Source organism: Pavona decussata, unplaced genomic scaffold (genome assembly GCF_977016875.1).
Source record: "Pavona decussata unplaced genomic scaffold, jaPavDecu1.1 SCAFFOLD_124, whole genome shotgun sequence".
NCBI lineage: Eukaryota > Metazoa > Cnidaria > Anthozoa > Scleractinia > Agariciidae > Pavona > Pavona decussata.
Genome location: NW_028145538.1, coordinates 2,592,826 through 2,619,082, shown reverse-complemented (window position 1 = coordinate 2,619,082; position 26,257 = coordinate 2,592,826). Strand labels below are relative to the sequence as shown.

General features: G+C 39.1%; 1 protein-coding gene and 2 pseudogenes across 3 annotated transcripts in view; all 3 read left to right on the top strand.

Moving 5' to 3' along the window:
* Positions 1 to 385: 385 nt before the first annotated feature.
* On the top strand, positions 386 to 3,050 carry LOC146469466 (glutathione peroxidase-like; annotated as a pseudogene). The gene is made up of 2 exons (XR_014867247.1): positions 386 to 741; positions 2,484 to 3,050. The product of XR_014867247.1 is annotated as a glutathione peroxidase-like (transcript).
* A 5,241-nt stretch (positions 3,051 to 8,291) lies between these two features.
* Positions 8,292 to 9,925, top strand: LOC146469465 (uncharacterized; annotated as a pseudogene). The gene is made up of 2 exons (XR_014867219.1): positions 8,292 to 8,393; positions 8,772 to 9,925. The product of XR_014867219.1 is annotated as an uncharacterized LOC146469465 (transcript).
* A 7,505-nt stretch (positions 9,926 to 17,430) lies between these two features.
* LOC146469463 (FERM, ARHGEF and pleckstrin domain-containing protein 2-like) overlaps positions 17,431 to 26,257 on the top strand; it is a 42,727-nt gene continuing 33,900 nt past the window's right edge. Inside the window, exons 1-5 of the mRNA XM_085123480.1 lie at positions 17,431 to 17,740; positions 22,137 to 22,241; positions 24,289 to 24,331; positions 24,804 to 24,882; positions 26,060 to 26,104. Of these exons, the coding sequence (XP_084979606.1) occupies positions 17,612 to 17,740; positions 22,137 to 22,241; positions 24,289 to 24,331; positions 24,804 to 24,882; positions 26,060 to 26,104 (401 nt within the window). The 5' untranslated portion in view covers positions 17,431 to 17,611. The remainder of the gene's footprint in view (positions 17,741 to 22,136; positions 22,242 to 24,288; positions 24,332 to 24,803; positions 24,883 to 26,059; positions 26,105 to 26,257) is intronic.

Genomic DNA, 26,257 nt, shown 5'->3' with positions numbered 1-26,257 from the left:
TGAAAATTATATGACATCGGATTTCCATACAAACACTGTTATTTCAAGCCTGTTTGCCTACCCGTCAAAATGGCGTCGAAAACCGTGATAAGGCCTTTTTCTTCCGCTTCTATCGGTACCTCTGACCGGGTATCGTAATGGGATTCTCACGTACCTATTCGCCACTGGAACCCAGTTTCCTGTGGGCACTTATTCGTACCTTCGTTTGCGGGCATAAAAAGCGTGTAATATCCTGACGGCCAGGATAGCCCAAGTTCTACTAAAATGGACTGACTCGTGATCCAACTTTTCTCGTTCTGGACATCCAGTCCAAATTTTTGTAACCTCGTCCCAGGGACGAGTTAGCGCAGGCCTTCGTTCCCAGGGTGTCTCCTCTTCGTGTCCGTCCATTGCACATAGCATTTTTTGCACCTGATCAGGGTAACACAAACAGGTCCGTTTTCATTTCATGCTTAGCTTAAACAGGCAACTGCTCTATTTGAAGGGTGGGTTCGCGAAGGGAAACTTGGTGAAATACGTTGCTTTGTCGCTGAGTTCTGTGGGATTTTTTGGTGCAAGTATGGCGAACGCATCAACTGACGCGAAACCGACGACAATTTTTGATTTCGAGGTGAAGGATATCGACGAAAACACCGTTCAGTTATCCAGATACAAAGGCTTTGTCATCCTGATCGTGAATGTGGCATCCAAATGAGGTTTAACGAAGAAGAACTACACTCAGTTAGAGGAACTGCACTCCAGGTGGGAAACTGTAAGCTTAAATTAAGCTTATTAATTAAAACCACCTCGCATAATATGCAGTATTAGCTTCTTACGATACAGTACCACATGAAGCATTTAAATCACTGCTTAGTAGATGTTAATGGACTAGTCGTAGTTTTTCTTAGCTTTGCAGGATCCTTGCAAACCTTTTATTAGCAGCACTAAAAAGCTTTCATTACGTAATCAGAGACATGACGATCACTTTTCACAAGCTCAAAACTACTCAATGGATCGTTGACCAACAGAAGTTATCAATTCAAAGTATGTAAGCTGGTCATCTTGTGCTGTATAGCTAATAAGCAAGATAGGAATTACTTCAGAGCTATAATTAAAATAATGGCAGTTTTTCATAGACACTTCTGCACAGTCACGATCATATGATAAAGTGGGTCAGTATTATTTATAGTAACCCGGGGCTATATAAGTTATTTTTAATAATTAGATCAGACTGATGTTAGATTTGGCCTTTCCTACATTTCCATCCCACATGTCTGTCCAACGATAATTTATAGAAAAACTGAATTCAGGAATTGCCCTCATTGATTTCTAAAACTGTTTCTTGCGATTTGGCCACTGCAAAGATATTCAAGTGCTGACGTTTCTAGCGTTAGCCCTTTATCAGAGCATTTGTCAACTTGCTCTGATGAAGGGCTTTTAATGCTTGAAATGTCAGACTTGTCTGAATCTCGTTGTGATGACCAAATTACCTAATATTAACTCTGTTGCTAAAACCAAACATTTTTTCCACTCCATACTGACACACTGACAGCACCACAGTTTATTTTGTCACATGGCCTTTCTTAAGCCCGATTTAGACGGTACAACTTTAGCTTATCACTGTCGCCTGCGATTCCTAGAGCGTACGCTGCTCACTTCATGCAAAAAATCTCAGGCAACTCCTGTCATTTAACTTTGCCTATACCTACGATTGTTGTAGGATTTTAAAACAAGTTATTTTTAAAATCCTACGTCATTGTTTGTGGCCTACATGACAGTTGTAAGTGAAGTGTAGGTTTGATTTACATGAAATAATTCATGTTGTAGGCCTGTCGTAAGCTTTTTGCATGTGACAAAGTCGTACTGTGTAAATCGCCCTTAAAGGGGAAGTATCACGAAAATTTGATGTCATTTCAAAACCCAGAAATGTTTGTCTGAGAACAGAAGTATATTGTCTACTTTTGTTATAAATTATCACCCCGGTGCAATTAAACTGTCGATTAGTGCCTCTGGCCAGAGGCAGAGTAGGCCGGTATGTATTGAAACTTGAAAAATATTAGGCTAATGTTTTTCAAGTTTTCGTATTTTTGTTTCCAAAATGCGCTAGAGCAGAGTATGTGTTGTTCCTGTCAGGAATTGAATTGATTTCTCTCCTCTCGTTGTCCTAGAATTATTTTGTAGCAAAGTGAAGGTCTTATTTCACCATTTTTAACAAAAGAGGTCAAAAGCCCCATGATACTTCCCCTTTAAGATACAATAATATTGACAGTACATTAGAAAAGTCAGGGGCAAGAAAATTGTGGATGTGAAAGGTATTGACCCTTCTGTTCATGGCATTATATAACATTTTGAACTATTCAAAAAATGTAATTTGGATATTGTTGAGTTGAGTGAATATGGGACAAGTAAGCCTCCTTCCAGTTCCAACTTTAGAAAGCAAAACATTGCTGATAGAAAGGATCATTTCTGGCATGGATTAAATGTGACAGATTTTTGTTCCCCAGGTATGCTGAGAGAGGTCTTCGTATCCTTGCTTTCCCCTGCAACCAGTTTGGTGGGCAAGAGCCAGGCACAGATGAAGAAATCAAAGAATTTGCGAAAGGCTATAATGTTCAGTTTGACATGTTCAGCAAAATTGATGTCAATGGACCAAACGCCCACCCTCTGTATGTCTTCCTTAAGAATGCAAAACACGGATTTTTGACCAACAGCATCAAGTGGAATTTTACCAAGTTTCTGTGTGACAAGCAAGGAGTCCCTGTGAAGCGATATGCTCCAACTGTAGCTCCCGATGATATTGTTCCGGACATTGAGAAGGAGCTTAGCAAAGATTAACCAAGTTATTTTCAGACAGTTGATTTTATTCTAACCTGTAGAGTTCCACATGCAGCTGTTATCTGAATCACCATCCAACATCTTATTTTCTTGGATAAACGTTCCTTCTCTGTCTAGTGCCCCCTCAAATCAATGTCCCATGTTGCATGGTTAAAATATTGAAGTAATATATTAAACACGAGAAGGTGTGTTTCATCAGATATCCAAGCACTGAGAAGTAGGTTGAAAAAACGAGGCGCAGGTAGCAGAAAAGAATGTCACTTAAAAATGAGCTTAACAATTGTATACCTGACGATTTTTTCTGAGTCAAATGCATGAGATTTTCATCTTGTCATGACTGGGATTTCCAAAAACATCCCAGACACTTCCGAAGATTTCCGACTATTTTCCAAAGACTTTGGAACGTTAACCGAAAATGTCCAAAGATGTTCCGACAACCTTTGAACACTTCCAATTCAAAGGGATTGTAGACGTTTGAAAGCTTTTGCAAAAAATCAACAAAAAGTACCTTTTCAGGGGAAATTTAATTTAATTTTTGTTATCAATCATGTGTTAAAGAACAGCTCGTCCGGATTTATGAGTCAGGCGTGAGAAATTGTCCTTGATGCATGAGATCGATGTCTTTAGTCCGCAGGCGTGAGACTCGCACATAATGCATGAGAGTTGGCAGGTATACAATTGTTTTGTTTCTGTCATTTTTAAGTTTTGCATTTTCTTTCAAGGTTTTTTCTATCAAACTGTAGATTATTGTGAAATTCCAATGATTATTTATTATTCGATGCAGACTTCATTGTGATACTGTTGAGATGAGATTGTTAAGGTTATTGTTGAAAATGTTTTTAAAAAATGGTATTCACCATTCTGTAGCTTGTACCTCTGAACACTGGACTCGACTCATGACATTCTGTTTATAAAATCTCTCCTTGAGTTTAAACAGAGTTGAAGGCTGTGGGCAGGTGCAGATTGCTCACAAGTTGAACACCAAAACACACAGGTATAAGGTACAATATTATTTATGAAATTTATGTGAAATTAAAGAACCTTCAAGTGTGAATGAAGAACATAACTATGTTGCTGTACCTAATAATCCGTCTATGAACCCCTACTTTTTAATGTCCGTGAACCGTGCGTAGGACCCCCCCCCCCCCCTTTACCCCCCTCATCTATGGAGGTTAAGCCCAAGGTTCTTGCTTCGAATTGGGTATAAAGAAGTTAAGCAACATCCAACTTTTGCCCATTGTCCACTAAGTTTTTCTTTCTTCTTTTTTGTTGTTGTTGTTGTAGTTTTTTTTTAATAATCACCAGCAATTTAGAGGTGCAGATACTTTCTTCTGGCCATAATCTTTGCAAACTGCTGTGAAATCATCAAACCGCCGTTTCTGAAAAAGAAATGACATTTTTCTACTAAAGGTCATTATGTCCTAATACAAAGGTATTTTTGCACAAGAAAGGAAGATCTCAAGGTAGGGTTATTGAGATACGACTTATTTAGAGATAAGCAACAATAAATTCTAAAAAGCTTTAAAATACACAACAATTAGTCTGAAATGTCAGCCCTCTCCTCCCCCTAACCCACAGGGGCACCCCCTGTGGGTTTGGGGAGGAGACGGCTGACATTTCAGACTACACAGCAATTTATCGAATCTTTTTCCAAATAGCCTGCAGAGCAGGCATTTTTGGGTGCATTCCAGGTTAGAAGGCCGCCATTTTGGATGCGTAGAGAAGTGGGACTAGTGTTGGAGGCCCCTCGTCCTCTCCCTCGGATTCCTTTTTGGCCTCGCCCCAACCCTCTTTCAGCTTTATCATCCTAGATGGCAGCATTTTTGGCCTCGCCCCAACCCTCTTTCAGCTTTATCATCCAAGATGGCAGCATTTTTGGCCTCGGCCCAACCCTCTTTCAGCTTTATCACCCAAGATGGCGGCATTTTTGGCCTCGCCCCAACCCTCTTTCAGCCTTATCATCCAAGATGGCGACATAGAGTATTCGTATCCTTTATCGTATCCCCAAATACACCCGCTCTGCAGGCTATTTTCCAAATTGAAGCTTTATTATCTCAAAGAAATTCACGGTTACCCCCAATTTTCTTTTTGGATTTAAACAGCCCTTGCTAAGATTTTTTAAAATTAAAAAAACCCCCGCAAAAATACCTTTGAAATAGAGGCCAATCTCGTTCCCAGAGCCCTCGTTACCCGTGTCCAGCTGAACGGGAAACGAGACAAGGGTAATGAGGGATCTGTCAAGGGCTCTGGGAACGAGATTGACACGAGGCCATCCTGAGATGCGCAGAACGTATGCGCGGTAGCAAAAGGAAGCACCGTCCTTAAAATAGAGACATGAGTAAACTTTTTGAGATTCATTGAGCAGTTTTGTTGGTTTTTATAAACACTGAAAAAGTTTCCGCATCAATTTTCGAGGAATGTGAGAATAAGGCATGCTTTGAAACACTTCTGACTGTAAAAACCGATGATCTCACAAGTGGTGCTAACCTCGTTCCCAGGTTTCTCTTTCTCCTGGGAACGAGGTTGGGCCTAGTCCATTCCATACCTTGGAAGGGTGTGGAAGGAGGACTTCGGACTATGAACTGGGTATAAAACACGGACAAGCTATAAAGTTAGGGCAGCTTACGCTAACCTTGTCATTTCACCCATTTTAAGAAATGTCACTCGAATAAACGAGCATAAATCCAGTACATATGAAATGTTTTAAGCTAGTGTTGAAACTTACATTTTCGTCGGAAGCCGCTGTTAGGGAATACCTTACTCACGCCTTTATAGACTTTATAAAATTCTGTTAATGCGCTCGTTGTTACGTTTTTCTTTACGAGTTGCGCTCCGTAGCGTTAGAGTCGTTTTAAAGGCGGAAACAATAGCTGAAGAGTTCCGTTCGTTTTTCTCCTAGCTCTAAGTAATCGCAGCGAGACTTGCCGCTTCAATTCGTAGTTAACGTTAAAATTGAAGAAAAGAAACAGTAGAAAGAAGCCTAATGCATAAGGTGAGCTTACGCAAAAGGACGGCTGAGCGAAGGGTGCGGTAAAATATCTTTGTGTGACCAATATGACACCTTAGTAACTTCACATTTTTAGGCGATTTTCAACTAAAACTGGTGTTCTCTCATCTGTGACAACCTAAAAATCACGAGCGGTAAGAATGTCACAATCCAGAGTCATGACTACTTGGCCGTCACGGTTACACAAGCACAGTTTGCCGTCCCACCACATCAGCCGTCCTGTTGCATAAACTCGCTAAACGCAGAGACGACACGACGTTGAGTAGTAAAAAAAACTGCTCTTTACTGGGCCTGGGGCCAGATTCATATCTTGGGTATTGTTTGTTGGACTAACAATAGGCTATTGTTAATCCAATAGGGTCCTATTTTACTACAATACTTCGGATGCATCTTAAGGGAGGGCATCCTGAATCTAGTCCATGGTTCATGAACTCCTTTTGAGAATATCACGAGTCGCTCAAACAGCTGGTAACTTTCAAACCGTTCAGTTAACTCATATCCACCAAACAACAACAAACCTTTCATACAGAAATCCGGCTTGCAGTCACTCAAAACCTTCTTGACCCGTCATCAATCTTTATGATTCTATGATTCCTAAACTACGAGTAGTGTTATATTTTCCTAGGGATAGTAAACCGAGCGAAACACGAGGGCCTTATTTTTCTTTTTACCTGCGCGCGCGTTTCGCTGTCTCTACTGTCTCTTAGGGGAAAAGGGACTTCTGGTAGTCCCTACGAAAACATCACGACCGCTTCAACACGTTACCAGCAAAGGCTTTGTTGTTTTACCATGTCACTGCATTAGTTTAGGCAAAAACTTGCTCATTTTATACCCAATCTTGTAGTTCGCGGGCAATGTTTTTATACACGATCCATAATCCGCAGTCCATAGTGAAAAACTTATTTTCCCTCTCCTTTTTGTCATTTATTGATTTATTTATTTATTTTTATGATCATCAGTCACAAAGAATCCATTGCAAAGAATCTATTCGATGAAATCTCATCGCCCCCCGTCATTTTATAGAGAGTCCAGTTTGTTTCGCGGGATCTCTATAACCGGTCCTGGTACGTTACGATCTCCCAGTAAGAAAAGAACCATAAAAGATTCAACGCACTTCCATCTCATTTATTAGCTACCCAGTTACCTATAATAAGTATCCCCGGAATCATCCACCTATATAGACCCTGATCACTCGGCGGCAAGCCTCGGCCAGACGCGAATTCAGTGCGAGGCTTGCCGTGCAAAAACAAAGCTTTTCATTCGAGCGAGCATTCCTTGACCACCAACTCTACAGTAGATATCATTGCAAATCATCTGAATGTATTGACTCAGTGTTAGCTTCTACTAAAAATATGGTGCTGCGTCGGCTGGGGAGTGAAAAGGAAGCGGGTAATTTGGTCACCGGATTCAAGCGCTGACATTTCGAACGACCAAGCATAATTTATTGTAATCAACGATAGGAACCCACTACATTGAACCTCTGTACCCCTGCGTCATCCTGCCTAACAATGCCTGTGTTAAGCTATATCGTTGGGTCATGTGTAGGGTGGGTTAAGGAAAATTCAGACACGTACAGATCTAGTTTGATCCAGTTATAAACGAGTAGAAGTAAAAATTGTTGTTTTAGTCTATGCCATTGTTCTCCTTTTCTTTTGCAAGGAAAGCCTTTCTGTCACCTATACTCTGTAGGGTGACTGTAAGGGTGCCGCTGCGCTTCGTATTAAACGAATTGTTTTAGAAAATTTACCAGTTTCATAGCAACTCGTTTTAAGGCGAACAAAACTGGTTAGAAGTATCACGCCGGGAAAAAAATAAAAAAATGAACGATCGGATGAAATATTCCGGTAATCAATGAAAACCCTAACGCCGGTTCTTTTCAATGAAAATGTTACATGAGGCCTCTTCATATGATGTCGGTTAACCGGGCTGGCTCACCACTGTTTCCTTTGTAAAAATTTCGATGTGTTTATATGAGAAGGCGGCCCAACCCGCTGTTACCGAGATCTTAGCAACCGGCTGCCGAAAATTTTCCCACATGAACACTCCAGTCCGGTTATCGGGATGGATCAAAAATTGCCCATAAAAGCTTTGATTTCGGCGCTGATAAACAAAATCAGTACAAAGAACTGCGAATGGCAATGGGAATCGACTTTGTATGGACGATGTCTCAATGTTCCTTGGTTGCTTCAAAGTTGCTGGATGATTTCGACAAACGTTCAAAGCAAGAGAAGGCAAAAAGGAAGTAGCGCGCGTTTTTAACTTCTGAAATTTCGCATATGAACAGAAGACAAGATTCGTCAGGATCATACGAAAAGGCCCTTGCTTGTGTAAGGTGGCGTTGTAGTTCTAATTAACTTGTAAAACAATAAAATTCAAGTCAACTTCGGTTTTGAACAATAAACCTTACTCAATTATATATCAACCGGTATAGCGTATTAGTTGGCAGTTTCATTTCATTTTCCAGAGGGGCCTGTTAAAGTTGAAGTCCAGCAAAGATGTTCTGGTGGATACTATTGACGTTGGGGATGGCAAATGGAGAGGACTTGGTGGAATTTGACGTTTCTGATACAAAGTAAGTAACCGTTCGTCATGTAAAGAAATTATACTTGGTTTTAGTGGATAGATATCTCCCAGTTTTCTTTAGGTTTTAATATTATTTTTCTAGTAAAGGTTAGGATTTTTCTATATTTATACATTTTGAAATTGATATTGATAGTTTATCTTGTTGTTGATGAATTTTTTAATCGTGTGTAAATAAATAAGTAAATAAATAAAGATTGTTCATTGTACGTTTTATGTACTGAAGTAACTTGTAGGCTCAGAATTTACTATGATTTTGCTAGTTTTCCTGTGAGGGATCCCGGAGGAGTTGGAGAGGCAGGAATTAGTTCTAAAGGTTGGAGTTTTACATTGACAAATTTCATTTTCATTACTTATTTTTCTTTTAAAGAATTTTCTCTGCCTCTATCAACTGTTTACTACCCTATCAAGCAGCCCACAAAATCCAGTGCGATTTTCGCTTGACGAACAATGACCAGAGCCGAGGCTATCACGTGTTGAAGTGGCGCACTCCCTTGGAAGGGGTGACTTGTGACTGCTTGACTGTCACTCGCAATGGACAGAAGCTAGATTACGATGGTCTCTTCCTGAAGCGGAGTATGCCCGGCCCAGATCAGTTCATTTTCATTGCTGCTGGACAAACCATCTCGTCGAAGTTTGATATTTCCGCCGGATATGATATGAGCAAGAGCGGAACGTATTCAGTAGCGTTGGACACTTATTTATAATATGTAATAGGTAGTCTTACGAATATGCACATACCTGGAGAGCAAGAAGTCCGCACAGAAATAAGCCATCTTTCATCCCCTGTTGAAACATTTGAAGTAACGGAAAACAGTATAAGTAGAAGAACTCTAGGACAAACGGCGCGTTTTTTAGAGGGCAAAAATCGGTTGCCTGGAGACGGTATTTCTAGAATATTAGGAGCTACAAAAGCGGGGAGTTTAGTATCAAACAATGCAGAGGCCGAATGGCGACGTGAAAATTCAAACACAGCTATTAAGCCACGAGTAATTAAGGGGACTAGAATGCAGAAGAGAAGCACCAAAGAAGTTCACCAAGAGACATACAATGAAATCAAATTTTCCATTTCAGATCTGAAAACCAACCTAGAGCGGGCTAAAACTTGGTTTGGAGAAAGTTATGACTACGCAATTAAGGTTTTTGAAAAAATGGAAGCGATATTAAAAGATGAAAAGATTGTGTACGTTTTTGGAGGCAAACATTGCGATAAAGATACGTTTGCGTACACTTTTCACGATACGCGCAAAATTTTCTTGTGCGAAAGTTACGAGAAGGCAAAAAAGCTCTCAGGTCTTGACACTAAACTTGGAATTCTTACTCACGAATTAAGTCACGCTTTGGCTAAAACCGATGACAAGGTTTATGGTATTTCTGCCTGTAAGAAGCTCGCTAAGAAGGCTCCTCACAAGGCAGCCAAGAATGCTGATAATTATGAATATTTTGTAGAAACCATGGATGTAAAACGTTGAGACAATTAACCAAGGTGGCATTAGTAGAAAAATGGTTTGTCAATGAAACCCTTTATGCAGAATATGTTATAACTTAGATCTTCTAGTTTTGAGGGACAATAAAATAGAGAAAATAAACCCAGATGGACTGCTTAATCATTCATCCAACCATCCTCTCATCCTTCCATTGATCCAGCTTTCATTCACTTCATTCTCTTGGTATAAAATCTTCAGGCATCCATCCATCTATCCATTCATTCGTTCTATAAAATTCCTTCCCTCATACCAGCCTTCCTTCGATCGTTAGTCATGCATTCATTCATTCATTCATTCATTCATTCATTCATTCATTCATTCATTCATTCATTCATTCATTCATTCATTCATTCATTCATTTACTCACTCTCACTCACTCACTCATCATTCAGATTCATCCCTTCTTTCTTTTCTTCTTTCCTTCTTACCTTCCTTCCTTCCTTCCTTCCTTCCTTCCTTCCTACCTTCCTTCCCTCCTTCTTTCGTTATTCGTTCATTAATTCATTCGCTCTTCCATTCATTCATTTACTCCTGTCCAACTTTCCATTTCTTTCTCTTATTTCTATTAGAATTAACCCCAGCTAGCACTATCATTCCAGATACGATTCAAAATAAGTAAAAAGAAGTTTGAAGGTATGACGGTAACATGAGTAACTCTCACCCAAGCGGGTAACTGATTGTAAGCTTGTTGTTTCTGTGAATGCGCCTATTAGTTATTCTTCTCAGTTAGTTTAAAGAGATTCGTTTGAGAAGTTCATCGCTTATTTTGTGCCCGTCATTTAAAGTTCAGCTCATCCAAGAGGGTCAGGTGGACTGAGCTTAGCTATGGTGTGAGTTACTTTTATCGTTAACGTCAGTGTGCCAGAGAGGCGAAGATTCAGCTTTATGGACTTTGGGACCATTCTACAGCGAGGAACATTTATTTCAGTCAGGAGCCGATAAGCTCCTGTTTCAGTATGTGCCTTTTGGAGGTATTGAGACCAAAAATATGACAGAAACTATTCAGTTAACTGATTTGGTACATCTTAGGGGTGAACATGACCTTAAGCTGGGCAAACTTTTACGGCGTTTTCATGATCAAATAAATTTTCCCGACCATCACTTCCGTCATTCTTTTTACAATGAGTGTCCTACCCCTCCTCCCCCCCCCCCCCCCCGTCCCTCCCTCCTTCACCACCACTTTCTTCCCCGCGATTCCTGGGCTCGATGCATCTAAGTCTTCGTCTTTGTAAGCTTTACGCTGTACATTAAAAAAAAAACCCACCTGTTTCAGCCTCAAAAATCCAAATCAGCCCTGGTGACCAAGGGGCTAACTCAATTTGGGGCAAAATGGCGCTATATCAAAAATACTTTCAGCCCAGTCTGGAACTTACTTTAGTCCTTAGGGTCCTTATTATATTTCAGCCCTTGAGACCAGGTTATTTTGGCCCATCCACGTTCCCAGATCCTAAGATCTTTTGGTCAGTGGTTGGAAAAACCGCGGGGGCTCTGGGGACGAGAATGATATTTTGGCTCTAATCAGGAGAGCTAAATTGACCCTCAAAATAGCACTGTATTTTACTCACCGAACCGGCCCTATTTTGGGGGCCGGCTAAAACTGATCCATGCAGGTTTGAATTTACAGTGTAGCTTTCTATCTTTGACCTATCTGGCCAAAGTACCTATCCCTCAGAACCCTTCATATGTGTTCCAATTGGTTGTATAGTGGATGCAAAATATACGTAATTTGTGTTGATGTGAATAATCATAAACTGACAAAGTGATATTTTGGAATAGAATGGAATAGCTAGAGATCGGCATGTGTGCGAGCTAGTGTCACAAGCAAAGGGTGGCTAATTTGCATTCTGTGGTGAGCCTCACCTACGCTTTTTTCTATCAAGTTGAGTTTTTCAGTGTTTTTTTTTCTTTTTGTATTGTGGAGAAAACTGTAACTTATCTAGCCTGCGTTTTATTTCTTTTTAGTATAAATCTACAAGCGTTCTATTACGAATGTCGTTCTCTGATTGGCTACGCTACCCGCTATCTATTCTGTGATAGATAGTGAATAGCGGTTGTCAACAAAATTCAGCCCGCTTCTTCGCGTTTTCGAAGTGTCTGTGAGGAGGATTTGGATTACTTACTTGTTAAGTTTTGAACGACTAGTAGATTTATACTAAAACAATAAGATTACTCCTGTATTATTCGCTCTCGATTTCTATGCGTGCTAGGTGATTCGGGCTGCGCCCTCATCATCTATCACGCGATAGAAATCTCTAGCTCATAATCTAATTGTTAAATAGTATTTATTCAGCGTATACATGCGCTTTAAAAACCCCCACGGTAGCCGGATAACATCGGTTGGGGGTACATACTACTGGCTGTGGCTTAATCGCGGCCAAAAGTAAAAACCAACAAAAAAAAAAAATAATTAAGAGATGTCCTCTAAAGATAACGTTTTTATTTTGAGAGATCAAAGATGATGAGTTTGTGTGAGTCTGTAAGTTTACTAAATCATTTTATGATTTACTGAAGCAAGTTTTTTTTTTTCAAGTGAAGTATGACACATATTCAAACAGAAAACACAGACACTCAGTACCAAGCAGTCTAATCTCGACATGCCTCACTTTGAAAAACTTGGAACTTTTTTGATAAATGATAAAATGATTTAATAGCAAACTCGAAGACTCACAAAAAACTTCTTCTCTTTGAGCTCCTCAAAGCGAAAACCTTTTCTTTAGCGAACTTTTCTTATTTTTGTACGTTTGATCGCGGTTATGACTGATGGCCGTGCATTTGGGATTGCAATTCAAGTGTTCTCAAGATGTGTCGATAAATTTTATGTTGGACTTCGCTAACCAACACGCCCATTACATAGGTCGAAACCTTGTGATTGTGTTCTTGTACTGATCGATTGATAAGAGGGACATTTGAACCGTTTTCAAAACTTTGTAAAAACGATTTATTTGTAGTCGTCAACTAGCATATTTTCGGTTTAATGCATAATCAAATATATAATAAATGATAATTATTTAGCCAAAGTTGGTCAGTAAAGCCTGGTTTACACGTACGACGCAAGCATAAGAATAAGCACAAGCACAAGGATGTTTACACGTGCGATAAGCATAAGCATGACGTCACATACGCAAGCGCAGAAGCAGCCGAGATTTGATTCCAAAATGGCGGAAAATGGCAACGCATGAGTAACTAGATTGTACGCTGACAACTTGTCACTGTTTTTCAGTTTCCTTTCCTTGCGCTTATGCTTATGCTTGCGTCGTCCCGGTTTACATGTACGACGCAACGACGCAAGCATAAGCACAAGCACAAGCACAAGAGAATGGAAGAGTCGTTCCATTCCTCTTGTGCTTATGCTTATGCTTGCGTCGCACGTGTAAACCAGGCTTAACACGTACGACGCGGCAGCCCGGCTGCGCGATTGCGCCAAATTTGTTTGCTTCTGCGCTTGCGTATGTCACGTTATGCTTATGCTTATCGCACGTGTAAGCATCCTTGTGCTTGTGCTTATTCTTATGTTTGCGTCGTACGTGTAAACCAGGCTTAAGAAAACGTAAGAAGAACTCCAACATGGAGTTCAAAGTTAGCGTTAACTTTGCTTTACCAAATTAACACGGGTGAGAATAATCACGGCAATTGAATATCTTGCAAAACCTACAAACGTAACGATTAACAGGCAAGTTGAAAACTCAAATAAGGCTCGCAGTTACTAGGCAACTTAAGCAGTTGCGAAAGGAAAGCCTGAAAAAAATTCTGGCTTGAACGGGATTCGAACCCATGACCTCTGCGGTGCCGGTGCAGTGCTCTACCAACTGAGATATCAAGCCAACTTGGAGCTGGTCATATTGTGAGTTTGTAATATACCCGCCGTGAAACATATATTTTGAACTGCGGATGAAAGATCAAATAGAAGAAAGATCCTCGCAGTTATTACGCAACTTTTAAAAGCAACTTAAGTTGCGTAGTAACCGAACTGCGAGGATTTTTCTTCTATTTGATCTTTCATCCGCAGTTCAAATATATGTTTCATTTATTTAAATTTAGAGTTGAAAACTAAAAGTAAATTGGCCACTGTAGCCCCACTGTAACGAGATTTGAGTGCTGTTGTTTTGAGCGTTAGCCCTTCGTCAGAGCGAATCCAATCTGACGTCATGCAGCACTGGAATCTCTCTACGGTCAGCCAAACCTCTTAACAAAGAGATTAGGTAAAAACGGTTTGTATGTATACATAGCTTACTACACCATCTCTTGAGTTCGATTCGACTATTTTCCTCGGCACGCGATTCCAGAACAGTCTATGGAAAATTAGAACGCCTTTGGGTAGGCAATTAGATTTCGACTTTGTCTAATATAATAGTCTGCCACTGTGTAGATTATGAGTAGTTCCTTATTTCTTCTTTTCAATTTTCGCGCGCGCAAGCGTGTGTACATGTCGCTTGCTTTACTATCTCTAAGTACTGATAAGGAACTACTCGGCTTAGAGTCTTTTCAATTTTCGCGATCACTCGCGTGTTTCGGTCGCTTTACTATCTCTAAGAACTGATACTTTGTTTATAGCATTTTCAATTTCGCGCGCGCTCGCTCGCGTGTTTTGCTCATTTTATTATCCTTAAGTGCTGATGAGGGATTACTTGCAGTCTTTTCAATTTTCGCGAGCACTCGCGTGTTTCGGTTGCTTTACTATCTCTAACAACTGATAAGGAAATACGTTGTTCATAGCCTTTTCAATTTTCGCACGCGCTCGCTCGCGTGTTTTGCTCGTTTTACTATCCCTAAGGGCTGATGAGGGACTACTTACAGTCTTTTCAATTTTCGCGAGCACTCGCGTGTTTCGCTCGCTTGATTTCTAAGTACTGATAAGGAACTACTCGGCTTAGAGCCTTTTCAATTTTCGTGCGTGATCGCGTGTTTTGATCGTTTTACTATCCCTAAGTACTGATGAGGGACTATTCTTACAGTCTTTTCAGTTTTCGCGCGAGCTCACGTGTGTCGCTCGCTTTACTATGTCTAAGTACTGATAAGGAACTACTCGGCTTAGAGCCTTTTCAATTTTCGTGCGTGATCGCGTGTTTGGCAGTGCTTCATCCCTGAGTGCTGATAAGGAACTACTCTTATACACTTTTCAATTTTCGCGTGCGCTCGCGTGTTTCGGTCACTTTACTATCCCTAAGAACTGATAAGGAAATATTTTGTTTATAGGCCTTTTTAATTTTCGTGCGTGATCTCGGGCGTCGCGCTCGCTTTATAATTATTATCCCTAAGAACTAAGGCTTTTCAATTTAAGCGAGCACTCGCGTGTTTCGCTTGCTTTTCATTCCCCAAGAAGTGGTAAGGGACTGCTCTTATACTCTTTCAATTTCGCACGTGTTCGCGTGTTTCGCAGGGTTTAATAACCCTATGAAGTCACGAGGGAATACTCTTATAGTCTACTCGCTGGGTTACTGGCAAACTATGAATGGGCCGACTTAAAATTAAAGTTGATCTGATGCACTTCATGGTCATTAGATGCATGCCCGAGTAATATTTCCTTTTTCTCATTGGGCACGCTCCATAAAATTGTCTTTATCCGTTTGTTCTTTGCACAAGCTGGGTGTGTTTCCGGCTATACAGTAAGGATGGTATAAATGAGGCGCAGCTTACGAACGTGGCACTACGAAGTCGAAAAGTTTCACAACTCCCCCAGTCCTTCTACTGAAGTGCCAACTGCCCTCCCTCTGATTCTATTCAAGCGGAACCTTCTCATTAGCCCACACTCCCCGGGGGCTTTACATAAAAAGATTCGGCATGCTAAAAATTGAACTTGCGCAATTCTTCCGGCCTCCGTGGTTAAAAATATAACTAAACAAACAACAACAAAGACAAAAACAAAAACTAAACAAACAAAGAAACAATCAAAGGTGGACATTTTCATTTTGATCCAACGTATCCAACCTTACCAACCAATTTGCTGTGTTACTCGGACCGCATGTCGTATCAAATTAACGGCGTGAACAAACCCGTAACAGCCCAAAATACCTAACGGAAATGATATGTTGAGGCGTTGGTTGGCTGGGAACAAAGGTATTACAAAGGGCCAGGGGAGGAATTAGAAAAAAGGAAATCATCTGTCACGCTTGCTTTTGGAAACAAGGACTCGATCTAGAAGACAGGTGGCGTGATCAGTCATAGGGAGAGCAAAGTACAGCCCACAGCGCGGAAGAAACCAAAGATGGGACGGAGTCATTCTGCAAAGGGCAGTCCGGCCACGGCACGTTTTTGTATTCGTTATTTCCTGATAACAGAAAAATTGTCTATAGCATATCTGAACGAAACCCTTTCAAAATACACTCTTTTTTATAAGAACCTTTTTTTTATAAGAACGTTGAGGCTGAGATAAACTAAAATTTAAGAACATACTAAGAACATTACCCAGGCCGGGGCAGTTAAGAACATTTTTATTTCAACCCTGAAATATTTTTTTTAAATGAACAGTATAAATACGGATAAAATAATACATGAAAAAGTTCAGTCTATATTGTCCATATAACCCAAATAATAAGTGTCTTGGTCACGTCCGCATACTATCAGATAATTAAGAACATCTTAAGAACTTTTCAGACTCAAATTGTCAACAATAATAAGAACGTTCACGGCCTCAGCCTCTCGTCAGTTACGTCCGAGTACATCATTACACAACCGAACAATCAAATACTATTGACAAGAATTCATAATATAACCTATCCAAAACTACAAATAAATAGAGTGAACTGCTTAACACGAGAGCCGTGTCAGCCAGCGTGGAAAGATCCTAGAGATCTGGCAAACCGACTCTCAAAATGTTCACCGCGCCAGTATGCCTGGAACGATTTTAAAGAAAGATGGTGCGTGGAAGGGGTTTATCTTCAGTGTTGCGAAGGGAGTTGCCAACAATGGTAGTACGCTTGACAAATTTAGACCGAAGATGTGTATAGCAGTCCTGCCTGAAAAAAGTGCCCCTTTTGGGGCGTTTCCCACTATCCCTTACCTCTACCCACCTGAAATGGTTCGGAAAGAAAGCTCAAACACATGTTAAATTTTTAGAAACTTTCTAAGCCGATTATTTTAATTTTGAGTTGACTTAACTCTCGTAACTGACTGTTTATCCGTCTCCTCTCCGCGGCGCGCCCGCCGCCAAGAGTTTGGCAACGTAGGAACAACATCGTCCGCGACGCCAGCTAAAGAGTCGTGTTTACCATTAAACCGAGAGGCGTTGGAACTTTATTCTGGGAGATGACAAGACCGGAAATGAGTGCTTCCGTTTTTCAAAAATAATCCTTGACTAATTATTACTAATGCGAAGGGTTAGTTTCCTATTAGCAATTTCTCGGCTAAAGTATGCGCGTTTATAAGGTTTTGAGACATTCGAGACATTAACTAGGTGATCAAATCGCCAATCAACAGACGATTGAAATATTTACATTATGGTGCACGCAACGCCTCTCTTCCGGTGGTATAGCGATAGATATCACCTTTACTCTGCCATATATGGGAGTAGTGTTATTGTCTTGGCTTTCGACCAATCACAGCGAAGTTTTGACTGAGCGCTTTTGAAGCCATTTTGAAGGGAATTTCATACACGTTTTGTTGAAGTTTAGTTTTGAATTTCATCGGGTCGTCTGCCCTTGAGTTATAGCGGTTTAACCGGAGAGAAAGAGAGAGAGATTGTTTGGGGTGTATCTCGTGAGCGCTGCATGCTCACAACTTGAGCAAAATGTCTCGTCGATACGACTTGGGCGAGCAAGATTCCAGCCACGCGAGCGGTGGATCCAGGAGAAATCGACGGAAGGTCACTGTTAAAGTGTGCATGTTGGATGATTCTGTGGTTAAATTCGATTTGGAGGTGAGTGCATTTAAGCTATAACTTCGCTGATAGTTTTCCTATGGTCGTATAAACAATAATTGCGGAGTATTGCTGCTCCGTGTTTTGATATTCGATTTCCATCACCATTCGAAATCTCTTCAGCTCTTCAATCTAGCAAATAACCAGCAGCTGCCTTCAAGAAGTAGCGAATTTCTCTCGTTATCTTTGGGGCTGATTGTAGGCAGTTGTTGTGTTTTGACGTTCTTGGCTTATTGTAGTTTCTCTTTGACGTGCAAGAACTTGTCAAGTTCTTCGTAGTGCTGAAAGTCGAAGATCGGCGTACAAATCGCCTTCTATCGACATGCGAACTTGAAGTATTCGATTCAGAGAAATCCTGAATATTTCTCCTTCAAAGTTTTTACACGTGCAACGATAAATTAGCTTTAACTTTTAGAATATTTCTAACTACAATGGCCCTTAAATTATTTGTTGTGACTGGAAGAAAAGAAACATTCTGGATTTTATATTTTAATCTTTTTAAAATGCGTGTAATTTATCTTCTCTTGAAGTGTTGGCTTTTGTACCCTCATGCCGATCCATTTCATTGTAGTTTATTTGAAGAATCCTCGACCAGGATGTCAAAATTCAAAATAAAATGCGTCCTTTTGTAAACAAAACCCCTTTCTGCGGCATTTCATCTTTCAATAGAAACTTCATCATGTCAAAAAGCGAAATCACCATATACTTACGCCTGTGGCTATGTCGGAAGCCTTTCTTTCTTCTGTTTCTTGCAGTCGGAGGCCAAAATAATCGCGCTTGATTTTCATCTCGCGGTCGCTTCGTGTATTATTCCATTTTATGAACATTGTCAAATTCTTTTCTGTAGAGTAACAAGGCTAATTTCGTCTTTTAAAAAAATGTCTACTCTCGTCCCAACTTAAATCCGAAGCAAGCATTGTTTGGAATTCGTAAACAGATTACGGAGCGTTTTCCTCTCCGCTATGCGAACAATTTCGATAAATCACTTCGGAAGTCTGGCAGAATTTCGCCTTAGAGTACCTAGTTACTTTGATCATCTCTCGTTTGGCACCTAGCAATTTAAACGCAAAATACAGGGAACAAACGTTCTGTTATTTTCTTTGAATAAATATGAAGATAAATAAATATGACAGACATGGACGAATTCAAAGTGTTTTTTAGGGAACGTTCTTGACATTTTATCGAGCATCCATTATCAATAAATTAAAAAAAAAAAGAGAAAAAAAAACAGTTTCATAATTTTTGTTGATACAAATCTGCGATCTTGAAAATTTACAAATTTATCTGATTTTTCGAACTCGTGTTTTTTTTCTTTTCGAATATTTTAGTTTTGGCTCGTTACGTTTGCAGTGGTCTAATTTTAATTTAGGCGAACCTATGGAATTATCGTGAAAAATTGTTGTGATTAGAGAAAAAAAATGTAATGACCAGTTTGTCACGTCTTGTGATTTAATGACTATTTTCATAAAAAAATTCATAGAGATTCTTAAAATTAATTTATTGCAATGGCAAAGTGTTGCAGCACAGTGGTGTTATAGCTTCTGCTTGGTTTAAAAAAGCAATTATGTGTTTCAAATGCTCTGTGTCTTGTAAGGACTCAAGCAAAGCACACTTGACTGTCTTTCATCCATCTCTCATGTAGTTTGTTTTAATTAACCTCACCTTGATTACCATTTTTTCTGGTGAGCGCAAATTTTAATCCCTACTACTTAGTTGACACACAAGAACAGTAGCTGATAATCCTGTGTGAAAGTCCAAGAATATTTTAATTAATAATTTTTCTGGACTTTGAATAGACCCTAAAATTTGTAGGCTTAATTTGAGGATAATTTCTCTAGGCCTACCACAGATACTGGGTATTTTTGTATTCAAATAAACTGTGAGGTTAATTTCCATGTATTGTATGCCATATGACAGGTGTTGATTAGTTTATTCAATGAATTGAAGGAAGTTTTAGCTATTATAGGAAATTGGCTTTTGAAATCTTTCAAAACGAGTTAAAATGTGCCTTGCATGGCCCTATTTACACCTTGTTGTGTGGCTTCCGACACAGAGATATTTGTTTGTAAATATTGAACTAACCCAGCCTGTAATTATAAGGTGGCTGGTATAATATTAATTTTATCTGGAAGAAAATTCTAGCATCTGAGAGATGTTTACAATGTGAACAGTTGGCTGAATGTGAAGCTTGAGGACGAGCGTCCAAGTTACATGTAGGGACAGTTGATTACATGAGCAGGGCTTGCTTGATTTGCGGAGATGAGTTTTAGTCCACTATACAGGCTCTACAGTGAATGTAAACGTTGTCCTGGGATAAATGGCTTTAATGAGGAGATTACCTTACCTGATTTTACTCGTTAATCTATTATTTTAATGCATTATGTTTTGGATTCAGTTGGCTTCATGGCTTGGCTTTGCTATACCTTGATATGCAATGTAGAAAGAAAAGATTGATTTGCTGGTGGATCTGTTTTCTCGAAAGCCAAATTGTGTCTCAAGGAACTCGCTACAGTCCAGTTAGCCTGGCATGGTCAACATGATTATAAAAATACAAAAAAATCTTGGCCCAAATCCACAACATTGCAAGGTTGCTATATTGTGATCACATGCAATGATACATGTCCCAGGGGAGATGTTTCCACGCAACTGAGAGGCTGTATTTTTTTGTGTTTTCTCAGCAAAATGATGCACCTTGGCTTATTTAATTTATTTTACTAATTAATAAATTAGCCCCAGGACTTGTCCCCCGGTCTTTGCATTATTTAGGTTGGTGGACAATGGAGAAGACCCTGATACTCCATGACTGAATCATGGAGAATTTAATTGTTGTGTAAGCCTACACTTTTTCCAGGATTAAATATCTGGCAACCATATTTGGTCCCAGAAAAGGTGTAGCAATGTTTTAGCCAGAAGGCCGTCCAGGTGTCTTGTGGACGCCCACTTTTGGGGAAAATGCATTCATAATTAACCTAACCTTTAAAAAAAATTACAACAAACATGCCCCTTGGACGCCCAATTTTCAATTCCTGGCTAAAAGCCTGAGGTATAGTGAAGTTGAAAATCAAGTGTGTGTCACATGATAAAATACTCCACAATTCTTGAAGTATTTTGAGCATGTCCAGGGTCTTTGCTGCCAGGTGCAATGGATGTTGCAAAGACTCTTGGGACGAGGTTGAAAAGGGGCTTAAGCTGTCTAAAGTCTCACAGTGATTTTCTTCAATATTCTTTACATGTACATGTATTTTAAACTCATCGTCAGTAGATGAACAAGCTTAGACAGCACAAGCTCCAGCAAGTGAACAGATGCGAAATGAACTGACACAAACATGTGAGCTGTAAGAACCCAGGGGCCCCTGCGAAATGGGATGGCCGCCCCCGCATGTCCTGGCCATGCGGGCACCGCTGACCAGCACTTGCCTCGATTTTAAGTTTGCCTAAATTACATTTAGCCACATGTATTAGTGAGAAAATAACCTGTTTGGTTAATTGATTATTTGACTGTTTTACACAATTTTCAGACTTGAAAATGTGACTTTGTTCTTGTTGGTTTGGATTACATAATATGGCCACACCCATTGGCTATAAGCCAGTCCCCTGTTTCTTCTAACATGTACACCAATTTCATTTTTAATAGGGTTTATTTAACCTTCCCCTGATTGTGATTCTGATTCTGCTTGTGTCCTCTGTTGTAAGCGTACTGTTAATTAGCCTAGCTTAGGGCTTTTCTTCACTTGTGGTTTTTGTTTGGCTACAGTTGCGACCTTACTGAAATCTTAAATCATATTGCCTGTACACAGTCAAGAAATTCACGACCAGAACTGTGTGTTCAGGCATTTCTTAGAGTGGCTGGGATTTTTGTGTCCATAATACTGGAACAACGTCAGATTGTCAGAAATCAAGTCATTTAAAGTGCAGCAGAGATAAGCAAACCAAAATATTCACATAAAACTCGGTATAATACCTGCATTCATATGCACGCATATATGGGTGTATGTTGTGGTTTAAATTGTTTTTGGTTTAAAATTTTTCAAACCAGTTTAATTTTTATTTTCCTTTGTGCAGTATCATTACTATGATCTGAGACAGAGGGAAATAAAAAAAATAAATAAAAAAATGTTGAACCACATCATATGCACATTTGTAGTGTCAGTGTACATGTATGAGCTAGCCTATTGTTTTTTCTGAACATTGTGGAAAGGTCATTGCTGTTTCCAATGGCCTGGCATTACAGTGAAAACTGATGGTCAAGCTGCTTTGGTTGTCAGCTGATTATCTTGTGTTTCCTCCAGCTGTTCTTTGTTTTTGTACACTGTCATTTGCTTGTTTCTTCTTGTTGCAATGGCATTTATTGTATCACAGATATTCTATTTTATTTTTTTTATATTATTTCTTGTAGCCCAAATGCAAAAGCAGAGCATTGTATGACTGTGTGTATGAGCATCTTAACTTAGAGGAAAGAGAATACTTTGGATTGAATTTCTATGACAAAAGTGATAATTTGGTAAGTATAATCATGTGCATAGCTGCAGCCATTTATGTAATGTAACAGTTGTGTTGTTGAATGTTCACTTGAAAATTTTTTAATATTTTGTTTCATTTAATCAGAAAGAAAGAATAGAAACTCAAATTTTTAATAAATATGATACAAGCCAGAAGGCAAAGTTTAAATGTGTTTTTATGTTTGAAATCCATTGCCATAAAATTGCAAGCTGTTGGCAAAATAAAGGACTTGTCCAGTTGCCAAAATTTTATCACAAACAAGATTAACATTAACATTTTATGAAACTAAAATCTGTATATTTAAGTTGTATTTTGTTTATATTTCTTGACAAAGTGACTTCACTGTAGAAATATTATTTTGTCCTGAACTTGACTATTGTCAGTGATAGTTGTTTCAAACAGATATATAGGATGTTTTTTGTCAAACCTTTAAAGATTACAATTATAATAATTATTATTATTGATAAACTGTTTGTGGCAATGGCTGTCATTTACAATGTATTACTTTGGTTGTCTAGGTGCACCAAAAAGCAACCATTTGACAAATGAAAGTAAATTGTTTCCCGATCCTGTCATACTGAAGATTTGAAAATAAAATTAGCTTTGAGGATCTAAACAATTCAACTAATCTCTCACTCACTTGAAAAAGATTTGTTGAAGGAATCGAAAGCTCAATAAAATTGTTTACATGCTGAAAGCTAATTTTGTTTTCCAACAACCAACTTTTTGTTTAATGTTTCTTTTTCATTTGTTTCGGTTTCAAGCATTGTTTCTCATTGAATTGAAAAATAAAAGCCATTTACATGTACCATTCATTCGAATAGTTGCTTTTGGATTCATCCAGATTCAAAAGGTTGAACAACCTTCTTAGGTCTCCTCAGCTTCTCACTCAGAAGGTGGTAGAACAAGCGAGTCTCCCAGGCATTCTTGTTGTGTTTTAGTCATCTTCAAACTCGTTAACCCTAATTTCTAATATCAACGTCTATATGCTCCCTACTATTCTTTACATATTTATTATGGGATTAGTTGAGAGAATTTGCTTTTCAAGACATCGAGACAAATCATCTGTCTATTATAAATGTTGTGGTTCAATTTTATCCTTGGTTTAAATTTCATTTTCCATTGTTTCAAACTCATTATCATACATTACCATGCCCAAGAACAATAGGAAGATAAAATTCAAACCAAGGATAAAATTGAACCACAACATAAATACTAGAGACCAATCATCCATCTGGGACAAACTTGGGCAACAAACAGTTGTTTGTCTAATAATTCATCTGTTTATAAACAGGGGTTTCATTAAACTTTGAAGTAGGGGGCACCTATAGGAGAGTAGCTGGGAAGAAAATTACACTTGAAGTGAATTTCTTTATGTTCAGTTTGAGAGTAGGCAGGTACTGACTTTTGTGTATCCTGGTACTGGTACCCGGGTCCCGCCTTCTAAGTAGAACCCTGGTATAAATACGGGCTTTCAGATGGATCATCCATGTAATTCATCTGTCAAAGATGAACTACCCTGGCTGATAGTTTGCAGGATGGATGATCTGTGTGAAAGCCTGTATTTATACACAGATGAATTATGAGACAAACTACCGTTCTTTGCCCAAGTTCGTCCCAGACCTGTAGATGACCTGTCTGTAGTATAAATCGGGCTAATATTTGAAGTTTTTGTACAGTACATGTGCCTTATAAATTCTTTATTTGGCTCTACTGAACAGAACTAAATTTGCTGTGAACCATTCATTATATATTTTTTTATTTTCAACATAAATGTATCGTTGGGTAAATTCCAAGATCAATCAGCCATTTTGTTTGCCACTAGGATGATTATTAATGCAATGACAATTATTGAATTGAATATTATTAATGATTATTCTAGATTAGCCATATCACACCAGGGACGAAAGGAAATATGTGTTGCCTAGAGCTCTCCTTGAATAATGTCCTACCTACAGTTAGCCCCTGCTAGCCAACCCCCTCCCCACCACCCTCCCCAGTGTAGATACATTTTTATCTTAAATGTTTTTAAACATCTTGATTCACAGTTTTGGTTGGATGATTTAAAAGCGATACACAAACAAGTTAGAGGTGAGCTCTTCTTCTTCCAGTGGCATATCTCCTTATGATCAGGTGACAGAGTCAGGGCAAACTCTTATAAAAGGTTTTGCTCATGGATCGATTTGAAATATTTGTTTCTTCTTGTTTGTTTCCTTGTCCCTGAAAAGTCCCTCAAAGAGAGAAGGTAATTAATCACTAGCCTAGGAGTACTTTCTTGAACATCTGATCAGCTAATTTCCAAGTGGAGCAGAGAGCTGGTTTTCTAAAGCTTAACAGCAGCCTTGATGCACTAACTGAAGATGCATTATAAATGTACAAATTCAGCATACAAATCCTGAAATGTGAAGCCTTGGCATTTGCGTTAATGTATGTTATATTATAAGTGTGCAGATCTTATATACAGATCCAAAAAATAATGTCAAAGCCGTGGCATTATGTGTTAAGTTGTGTAATTATGTATGGCTCTAATCCAATGCAATTGTTTTTGTTTGTTTCATGTTAGATGTTCGCTCAACACTTTTTAGATTTTGTGTGAAGTTTTACCCGCCCGATCCTGCACTTCTTCAAGAAGAGTACACTCGGTGAGTTCTCTTGTCCAATTTGGTGTAATGTAGTTTGTAAAGGTCAGTGCTGGAAATTACAGTCAGTCATTGCACACTGTCATGATTGTTTCTTAAATACCTTTAGTTATTAATTGCATTTGGCGTAGGAAGGATGCACTCCTAATACAGATTGAAGTCGAGATTGTATGGGACAACATTGATTTGACAGTGATGGATGGATCTTGGGACGTGCATCTGGCATGTCCCACAGATTTTACTGCAGGGGCGAATGACATCACAAAGGAGAGAGATCCTGGGATCGGGATCATTGAACGCACTCCAATCTCTGACTATTACTTGTTTTAAACATGTATACGGAGAAATATGACTTGGAATCTCAACTGGCCTCCTAACTCAGCTGTACAATTCTCATTTTGTTTTGTTGCAAAACTCTTTTTCAATTTAATTGTGTGCATGTTTAAATTTCCACTGCAACATAAAACCCCTTTGTTATGGCATACATGGGCACAAGTACATGTACATGTACAGTATCACTCAAATATAAGTTGACAGTCTAAACTCAATCCTTATGAGAATTGAGTATCGAGGATCGAGTCAAGAATCAAGACTCAATTCACTCGAAAGTCAACTCGATTCTTGATGCTCCATACTTGCAGGAGTCACTAAACTGAAATATTCCGACCTGTGCCATTTTTAGCTCTTCAAAAAAAAAGCACCTGGGAATGTTCTGTTTAAGTCGCAATGTTTTGTTGATTGGCAACCACTTAAAACCATGAAAAGAATTTACACTTCCAGCTCTGCAAATGCTTCGTTTATCGGAAGGAATAGTGCAGTGAAGTTTTGATGTTTTTATAGATTTAATCAATCAAGCCACAAGCTCATTACTTTTTTGGCCTTGCGAGACTCGATCCTCAATTACTTGATTCTCCTTTACTGAGCCTCAATACTTGAAATTTGATTCTTTCCAGTTTTGAGTATTGAGGATCGAGACTCAAAAGAGACTGTCAAGGGAACATATTTTTTAAATGGTACCGTATTCCATTTAATAGAATTGTGTGTTGCCAAAAAGAAAAAAATTCCAGATGGCAGACGTACAGCCTGCACAATAAATAATTTATTGTGCCCTTTGTCGGACAAATTTCACAAGTTTTAGTGGAGCTGTTGACACTGAATTATTGCACTGCATTGTTTCCAGGTATTTGTTTGGTCTACAAATAAAAAGGGACCTTCTAAGTGCACGGTAGGTGTCTTTTACTGTCAGGAGTTTTTATGAATTAGCCAACTATGTTTTGGTATTCCAAAAATGTGTCCTCCTATCGGGGCATTCTTAACTACAGTAAAGCAGTCTGTCTTCAAACTCACATCTGTTTAGGAAGCTTTATGCATGAAAGCG